The sequence below is a fragment of the Tupaia chinensis genome, unplaced genomic scaffold (assembly GCF_000334495.1).
Source record: "Tupaia chinensis unplaced genomic scaffold, TupChi_1.0 Scaffold000671_1, whole genome shotgun sequence".
Taxonomy (NCBI): Eukaryota; Metazoa; Chordata; class Mammalia; order Scandentia; family Tupaiidae; genus Tupaia; species Tupaia belangeri.
In genome coordinates this window covers 4354070-4363597 of record NW_006160193.1, presented here as the reverse complement: position 1 = coordinate 4363597, position 9528 = coordinate 4354070, and the positions used below count along the sequence as shown (strand labels likewise).

Below are 9528 nucleotides of genomic sequence, written 5' to 3'. Positions count from 1 at the left end.
AGGAGGGCCGGCATAGGAGCGGCAGGCCGTGGTGAAGGGGAGAGTGGACGTCAGGCTGGCAGAGACTCCGCCAAGACGCCCACAGCAGGTGAGAGCACTCGCCCCTCTGAACGCCAGCCCGTCCCTTCCTCGCACGCTCCCGCACGCAGCACTTTTCTGAACAGAGTTATCTCTATCCATTGGTTCATCCCTGAACTACCCAAGGCTGATTCATTTTATTGGGTCACTGGAAAAGTCACGACACGTTTTTGTACAGAAAAACAGAAAAACACGTCATGACTTTCCCAGTGACCCACATACGGCCGGCAAGCATGTGAACACGGTAGGCTTTCAACAAACGTTTTAAAGTCTGATGCAGAGAACTGCACTGCGGCGTTTAACAGCAACATCTAGAAATCACACCTGATGCAGAGAACTGCACTGCGACGTTTAACAGCAACATCTAGAAATCGCACCTGAAGCAGAGAACTGCACTGCGACGTTTAACAGCAACATCTAGAAATCGCACCTGATGCAGAGAACTGCACTGCGACGTTTAACAGCAACATCTAGAAATCGCACCTGATGCAGAGAACTGCACTGCGACGTTTAACAGCAACATCTAGAAATCGCACCTGATACAGAGAACTGCACTGCAGCGTTTAACAGCAACATCTAGAAATCACAGCTGATGCAGAAAAGTGCACTGCGACGTTTAACAGCAACATCTAGAAATCACACCTGAAGCAGAGAAGTGCGCTGCGATGTTTAACAGCAACATCTAGAAATCACACCTGATGCAGAGAACTGCACTGCGGCGTTTAACAGCAACATCTAGAAATCACACGTAGCTCTGATTCACTGTTAAGTAGTAACCTCTGCTCTTCCAGGGCCCTACAGAGAAGCCGGCCTGCCCCAGTCATCCCCACGGTTGAGAAAAGGCCACTCCAGGAAGGGGGGTTACCTTGCCGGTCCTTATATCCCAAGCTTTCATTTCGTTGCTGAAGCCTCCACATAAAAAAACGCTGTGGTCTTTCGGATGAAATTTCAAGGTAGTGATTCTAAAGCCACTTTGGCCACTAAATAGCTGGGTTCCTACAATGCAAAAGAGAAGGAAGGGTTAGACAATGCTTGGATCGCAGAGTCAGTATCTTAAAACCACAACGCCTCCGGTCTGGACCCGTGGGCAAACACGGCTCACTGGTGCCCAGGTGCCCCATGGGGACTTGCTGGAAGGCGCAGTGGCAGGGGGGGGACCCCATCATCCTCAGGCCAGCCGTACCCTGTTCTAGCTGAACTCAGTCCACTCCGGGAGCTCACAGGTGGCTGGGTCCACAAACAGTGCCTTTCATGGGCTCTGCAAGCACCCGCGTGCCCAAGGCCCACTTTGCGGCTCGAGGCAGGAGATGAAGTGACATGCCCAAGGCCACACGGCTACACAGCAGGTTATCTGCCTAGGGTCTAAAAGCCAACAGTAGGATTGCTCCACAGTGACTTTTTCGGGATCAGCTTTCAGCCACGCCCCATCGTAACACACCCCATCGTAACAGATGAATGGTTTGCTACAGAGCCTGCCAGATGGGGTGGCCTGAAACACTGGGTGATAAACGAGGCCACCCCAGCAGCCCGAGCCACAGCCTGGTAGGGGTGTGGACCACAGGGGTCCCAGTGGCTCTGCAGGACTCAGTACAGTAATGTCCCTATCTGTCATAAAGCTGTTGCCAAGCACTCGGCGCATGGTGTACTTGTGTGCACAAAAAGGTCTTCTTCCTCACTACCACCTTTTAGAGGTAAGTTGCATGGACCGCAGAGACGCCATCACGTGGAACAGGTCAGGCTGGGGCAGGTCAGCCCTCCCTTCCTGGGCCACCTCATGTCCCAGAGCAACAATGGTCACCTCATCTGCTCACACTAACATCCTGAAACAGCTCTGAGAAGCAGGACTGGCCTTGGGGCGTGCGGAGCGAGTGCTGGCCTGCCTGTGGGTGTCCCCAGGGCCTGAGCTCACAGGCGGGGCATGGTACCCACGTCCGGACACCAAACGTGGAGGAGGCTGCGGTCAGGGACACGGCTTGGAGGGAAACCTTGACCGCCTCTGGTCCATAGAAACTCGCACTGGACTGAGGCCGTGAGCAGCTAGTGGCCAGGAAGGAGACCAAGGAGACACCAAGGTCTCAAACGTGGTTTCTCTTACAGGGGCCCAGGAAGCAGGTTTGCTCCTTTGGCTCAGAAGGCTGTCCTGAAAGTGCCCTGCTGTGTTCGTGCCCCACACAGAGGGAAGCGCCCCACCAGCTCGCCAGCCGAGGAAAGGAGTCAGGAAATGGTGCTAGTGAGGGCTGCAGCTGGCTATGCAGGTCCCTCTGCCCTGACCGTCATCTCCAAACTCCCTGAGAGCACGCTGACCAGTGAAAAACTCTCAGCACATACGGCCAACACGTGGATGTCCATGGTGGGCCTCAGAATGTGCTACGTGCCAACACGCTGTGGGTAAAAATACCCAGAGTGGGACATCTTTGACAAGGATAAAAAAAGTCTTTTAAAATACATTTTATTTATATTTTTTAAATAATTATTTATTTAATTTTATTCATTCATTTATTTTAATTTGACCAGACACACACACACACGCACAGAGAGAGAGAGAGAAAGTGAGAAAGCAAGCCACCAAGTCCAGGACCTGAACTATGGTTGGTGTTAGTGTCAGTGCCTCAACCACCATGCCACCTGCTGGTCCCCTTAAAATACATTTTAATATGTCGTATTTAAAGAGTATCAGCAGGGGTTGGGCCCATAGCCTAGTGTTAGGGGAGCTAGATTCAGCATGGCCGACTGCAGTTCAAGCCTCAGCCGTGGCAGCTTGACAAACACACTGGGTGCGTCTGCATGTGTGCCCAAAGTCCTAAGAGGGTGGGGAAATGGAGAAGACAGCAGCACGCCTGTGCCCATCGGCGAGTGCTTTCGCTCTCTCTCTCGTAGGCACATGCACCCTCTAACAACAAAGGAGCATTCGCAAACTGCATTGAATGTGCCTTTTTTTTGTTTATTTATTTTCATTTTTTTAGATCTAGATAGCATTTGTGATCCTGTGATTTGAAAGCAGTCTGGCTGGAGGTTCGTTTTATCTGCTGAACTCTATCAGAGACCAGAAAGGCTCTCCCAGAGATGTGTGGGCCCGAATGAAGGACGTTCACACTGGCACATGGAAGGCGTTCTGCTTCCATTCACTGATGATGCAGAGGACTTGGACGGGCTGGCCCCATGGCACAGCTGTTAAGCACTGTGCAGAGAAGCTGTACCTATACGGCCGTCCAAGATTCAAGACCTAGTCCGAGCTACGCCAAAAACATGCCAAGTGCACATAAGGACCCAGGATCCCGAGGGCACGGAGACCTGGAAGGAAAAGGATTATGGCATGATCAGGCCCTACTGGGGGCTGCTCGCGTATGCTCTACCTGCCCCCACTCCACGCACACACACGTGTGCACACATACACGCGCACACACAGAGCTTCTGGCATTAAAAAAAAGAAGAAAGAAAGGGAAAAAGAAAGTTTGTGAACGTTTTGCTAGTAAAACTCCATTCCGGTACTGTCCAATGATGGCCCCTGCAGTTAGTTAGTCGGGAGGTAGCGCAGTACGCTCGTATTTCCAGCCCCGCTCAGAATTCACAGAAACATTCACTGAAAGGACTTTAGAACAGACTAGAAAAACACCGGTTCCAGGTTAAAGGTGCAGCGAGTAGAGTTTGCAGTGGGCCACACATTGTTTTGGGCAACAGAAAGCACACAATGATGGAGACAACGGGAACATCTGTTTTCCGAATGTTCTCTCCACAGTATGTATTTCTCAGAAAGCAAATGCTCCCCTCCTTTATTAAAGTGTCACCTTTACCGTGACAGATGATTAAGTACCTTGGTTGGTTTTCCCCCAACATCTTCTAGGAGCCTGCAGTTGGCAGTCACTCGTCATCGGGGGACGGTTGGAGTGTGTGACTGTAAATGAAGACTCTGTGCCTCTCTGAGCTGCAGGTGCAGGGCACGAAGTGCTCAGAGTGCTTGTGGTCAGCCCAGCTATGGTGGTCTGAGCATGTGCACCAGTGCGGGGCTGGGCCCGCAGGAGAGACCAGGGTTCAATTCCCAGACCAACCCGGATAGGTCAGGTGTGGCAGAATGCATCTGTGACCCTAGCTAACTGGGAGGCCGGGGCAGAGCATCACCATGGCATGACCCTGTCAAAAATACCTCTCGGGAACCAGCAGTTAGCGTAATGGCTATGTCGCTGGACTCCCACGTAGTCGACAGCAGTTTGCGTCCCAAACCCGGTGGCTTAAAACTCACACCGGGCGCATGTGTGTGCATGCCCAAGATCCCAAGAGGAGAATGGAGGAGAAGGGATTGCGGCGTGACCATCCCCCCTGGGGGGTGATTTCTCGCTTTCTGTCTCTCTGTCTTTCTCTCTCTGTCCGGCGAGTGCACGCACCCTATAGCGAAAATCTCTCCAAAGGGGGAAAAAATACCTCTCTCTCTCTTTCTCTGCCCCGCTCCTCCTCCCTCCCTCCTTCTCTTTCCTTCTTTCCTCCCTCTCTCCTCCTCTCTTCCTCTCAATCTTAAAAACATCAAGCAAGCAATAAAAGCATGTCCTCGGCCCTCTGTGTCATCACAACGTCATGGAATCCATTGCAGTCAGGCCCTGCAGACACCGGCCTAGCTGTCCAACAAGAAGCCACAGTGATGGCAAGCATGGGTCCGCCCCTACCTGGTAGAGTGTTGAAAAGCCATTTAGAACCAGGATTACAAATCGTGGTTCACAGCAACATGGACAGTGCTTCATACCTGGTCTTTATTACAAGAGGATTAGACAGGAACTGATAGAGACAAAGAGTGGGAAGACATTCATCCAAATGAAATGAGTCATTCTAGGAGTAGTAAGATAACTTTTTAACTTAATATTTTTGTCATGATACTGTCTTTCTAATAAACAATTTTTTTTTTATTGCCAGAGGGTGCATGCACTCTCCAGAGAGTGAAACAGAGAGACTGAGAAGGAGAAAAACACGCCCGGTGGTGCATGATCATACCACAGTCTCTTCCCCGCGTCCCTCACGTCCCCACACAGGGCCTGGTAACGCTGCAGTTCCAGCTCTCCACCCCCCAGTAGGAAGCCAGCAGCACCGGGACCCAAGCCCTGGCCAGCCACATGGGACCCTCCCTCCCTCCGCTGCACTGTGCACGGTGCCAGCCCCTTCCTCGCCTTTTAAACACCGTTGGTGACAGAAACGAACTGCGATGGGCCCGGCTGGCAAGTCCCCCATCTGGAGAGAAGGGGCCACCGGCTGCCCACCCTTGGTCTGCACATGCCTGCCCCAGGGCTCAGAGCAGCACCCAAGGCAGCACGGGCCTCCGTCACTCGCTTCAGCAAGCAGCTGGGGGACCACCTCACCATCACCTTGGTGAACAGGGAGGGCACAGGGCTGTGTAGCTCCTCGGCCCCGTGGGCCAGAAGTCTTCTCCCAACGGAGAAAACTGGGTTATTGCGAGAATGCGCTGTGGCCAGCTTCCTGCTTACTAGAATTCATCGCCAGTGCTTAAATCCAAACAGAAAGACACGCTCCATCCTCCTGGTGGAGACGCTCTCCGTAGCCCAGACCCATGCGCTGAGCTGAGAAACCGCAGTGAACTATCCGGACTTTCCTTAAACAGTGCGGTGGTACAGTCCTGCCAACAGTGGGGAAGAAAGGTGGGCGAGAGGTTGAGGCCGGATCATCAAACGACAATGAGCAAACTTGTCCGCTAAAGAAAAAAGTGAAAAAGTATTTCTGAATGCTGTTTTTCTTCAACCCCCTAGAGACTGAGAATCTGTCTTTTAAGTACTTGTTTATTTAGAAGACAAGCTACAATTTAAATATGTTTTCCTAATTTTACTTACAATAACTAGGCCTTTATGACTTTTTTTATTAAAAGATAATACTAAAAAATGTTTCGGTTTTTTAAAATAAGCTTTCGGATGCCTAATAAGAAACACTAAGGGAAGAACTCTGCTTCGTAAGGAGGTCTGGGACCAGCAGATTCAGAATCAGGACCACGGCCACCACGGTCGGGCTCGGGCTCACGTCCGGGCTGGATGTGGATGTCGTACAGGGGAGGAGGCAAGTCCACACGGGACCAGCCCAGTTCTGCCACTTCGGTGGAGGGATCCCCAGCTATGTCTCATGCCCTCACAAACCAAAGGCCAAATGGAACACGTCTGGAGAGCATCCTACAGAGCACAGCAAACAGGGAACAGAAGGAGCTCCCATCATTTGAAAACCCGACCCCCAACCTACTGAATCCATCCTTGGGTGAATTAAAAAGCTAAAACGTACGCTGTGAAGACGTCCAGTAAAGGGGCCAGCAGGTGAGGTGGTGGTTAAGGTGCTGGGCAACCACATGGCTAATCACAGTTCAAGTCCTAGACCCAGCAGCTTGAGACTCAAGCTAGGTACATGTGCCTGCGTGCCCAAAATCCAAAGAAGAGAGTGGAGGAGAAGGGATTGTGGCATGGCCATCCCCCCCGGGGGATGATTTCTCGCTTTCTGTCTCTGTCTCTTTCTAACTCTCCAGAGAGCACATGCACTTTATAGCAAAAATCTTTGGGTGGGGAGGTGGGGGGAGATGTGCAGCAATTAAATGTCAAAAATAAATAAATAAATAAATAAATAAATAAATAAAAAGCTAAAACCAGGATATGGGTTTTTAACAGCAGGAACCTTGAGAGATGAAGGATCTTTGAACTTTTCTCATAAGGCTTTAACAACGCCATGCCCTGGGCTGGCTCATAAAAAGACATGGATAAAAACTGCAGAATACTTACCAGCAAAGCCTCTGGAACCTTCTTGAACAAAAACATTAGCCAAACGGTGAGGTCTTTCTTGTTAGCTGTGTCCTCACTCTCCACCTTCCTAAGTCCCTCCCTCAGGTGGGGCTTCTTTAAGCGGAGGCTGGCTGTGATACGACCTTTAACCTCAGCTCTACCCTGCTCCTTCACTGCGTGTAAAAGGAAGTCCTGTTTACTCCTTGCATGCTAATTAGAGGCCATTGAGTTTTTAAGTGTTTAATCCACTGACACGACTTTATTGATCTTATTATAATGAGTTCAACTGGTAGAAAAACTGTTGGGAACTTCTTAGAATTAGGAAAAATCCTTTCTTTTCTTCCTTGAATCGATAATGATGCAAATACAAAATAAATTATCATGAAAGCAAGAACGTATCTAAGCTCGATGCAGAAGCTCACTCGGTCCCCTCTGCAGCCCCATTTCTTGCCAGGCTTCTGTGGCCAGGATCACATGGAGCAACGCCCGGCAGGTCACTCCGCCAGCAGTCCCTCTCATTTGGCAGGGAGAGACCAACATCAGCTCCAGCAATGACCAGCCCCATGGCGGTGACCGCCACCCGTGCACCCTACACCAGCCCTGAGGACCTGGCCATCCCGCAGGGCTCAAGGTCCCGAGGACCCTCTTCTTCCTACACGCCTTCTCAGCGCGGGCATGTCCAGCTCCCAGCCTGCGTCCTGGCACCTAACGGGTCAGATGAAGAGAAGTTCAAGCCCTCCTCTCCAGGGAGCTCAGGGTCACCTTGGTCAAGTCCCTCAGTCTGGGAAGGGGAGCCCTTTCTCAGGCCTCTGACCTCCAGTCCCGCCTGCAGCTTGCACTTGTCAGTAGGTGTCACCAACCCAGTCCTCACAGCCAGGTGAGAGGCTCGGCCAGGGCCACGCAAGTCGGCCACGCTGAACGTGGCCTTGTCCAACCCCCGCGCCCCGCAGTCCACCCTGCCTTGCTTGCACACACACCAGTCACACGTGCCCGCCCCTTCTCCTTCGCCCTTGGTCACAGGCTCGCAAACATGTAGGGGAATGTTGACAGGGAGAGCTCGTGTTGCTGGCTGCGGTAATTGAGCCTGTGTTCCCAGGCAGCAGGCATATGACTCATTTCTCTAAAATCAATATCGTTACACGCGTCCTCGGGGAAGCATTCAGCCAGCTGTAAATTTAACCATCCTGACTCAAAGTTAACGAGAAAAGGCGCTTACCAACTTTTCAATCAGTCTCCATCAGACATGGGGGCCATCTTGGCAGGCCGGGCAGAGGCCTGAGAAGGTCCAGAGAGACCAGGGGCCTGTGCCGAACACCCCCGTCAGCGGGCTCAGACACCTGGCAGCCTCACTATGAACCTGGGGTCCTCAAACCTATCTGAGAAGGTGGCCATGAGAACTATGAGAGACGAAGCCCTGGACAAACAACTGGGCCCAAACAGAGTAGCTGCTACAGAGTCACAGGGAACAAAAGACACAGCCCTGGGCCAGTAGGTGGCATGGTGGTTAAGGTGCTAGACTCCCAGGTGGCAGACTGACGTTCGAGTCCTGACCTGGCAGCTTGAAAATCATGCTGGGCTCATGTGCATACATGCCCAAAATCCCAAGAGAAGAATGCAGACAGGCCTGTGGTGAGGCCACCCTCCCTGAGGGGTGATTTCTCACTTTCCCTCTCTCTGTCTCTTTCCAGTGACATGTGCCCTATGGCAAAAACCTAAGAAAAAAAGAAATGGTCATCAGTTGGAGTTATTTTTTTTTCAGCCACTGTCTTTAATTATCCAGAAAAAACTGAAAATTCCAAAATTGAGAAAAATGAAGCGTTCTTAACCTGCAAACAATGGCAGCCAATGTGCGACCACCACGTGGACGGCCTAAAAAGAGAGCCCAAGCGCAGTGCAAGTGCACGCCCCTACAGAGGGTGAGCCCAGCCGAAGGGCGCAGGCCTCAGTGAACGGGACTCTGCTGTGGGGCGGGCAGCTCCTTTTACTTATCCAGCGGGCTGGCGTGAGCTCCAGCCGAAGAGAACGACTGGACAGAAGCTGGAGGCGGTATGAGGGGGCCTCTTAGCCCTTTCCAAAATACTGGGTCCAGGCTGGCCTGGTACTCAATGAAGCCGAATGACATCCGATTAGTTTCACACCAGTCGCTGCTCACTCCAAAGGGCAAGGAGACAAGGCCGAGAGGGAGAGAGGCGTTTCAGAGAAGACGTGAGCGGAGGTTAAGGGCAGGGCTGGGGCGGGCCTGGGACAGACCCACGCAAGAAGACCTGCGAGAAGGGAGTCAGACACGTCGCCGGGGCCCGCTCTACCGTGGGAGCGGGGATGGGCAGCTGCTCGCTGTGCTGAGAGGAACCGTCACGAGCTCAGACCCGGCTGGGCCACAGAACCCTGAGCCAGTGCTCCTGCATCTGGTGACATCCCAGGACTGAGAAATACCGACAGTGTCGGGCGCTAGCTGGGCCCTTGGTCGCGCGGGCACCTCAGGGGCCCCTAAGTGAGTGCTCCTAGGCTGTGCTGGGCCCCTCGCCATGTGGTGACCAGTCTGAGGATGAGGAGCCAGGCCTTCTGCAGCACCACCCCGAGGGCCCCGGGGGCCCCTGGTGCTCCTTGCCGTGTTTTCCCTGGGAGCCCTCACCCCTCCACACAAAGTGCTGGGAGGCGCTAACCTCAGGGCTGCCATTTCTACGGCTAGAAGACGCCGAGC

The 9528-nt window shown here is 52.5% G+C and overlaps 1 protein-coding gene across 1 annotated transcript in view; it reads right to left on the bottom strand.

Moving 5' to 3' along the window:
* The window catches only part of WDR25 (WD repeat domain 25), a gene marked incomplete in the record, with an annotated part of 166459 nt that overhangs the window by 45969 nt on the left and 110962 nt on the right, over positions 1-9528 (bottom strand). Inside the window, 1 exon segment of the mRNA XM_027776370.1 lies at positions 944-1074. Coding sequence (XP_027632171.1) covers positions 944-1074 — 131 coding nt within the window.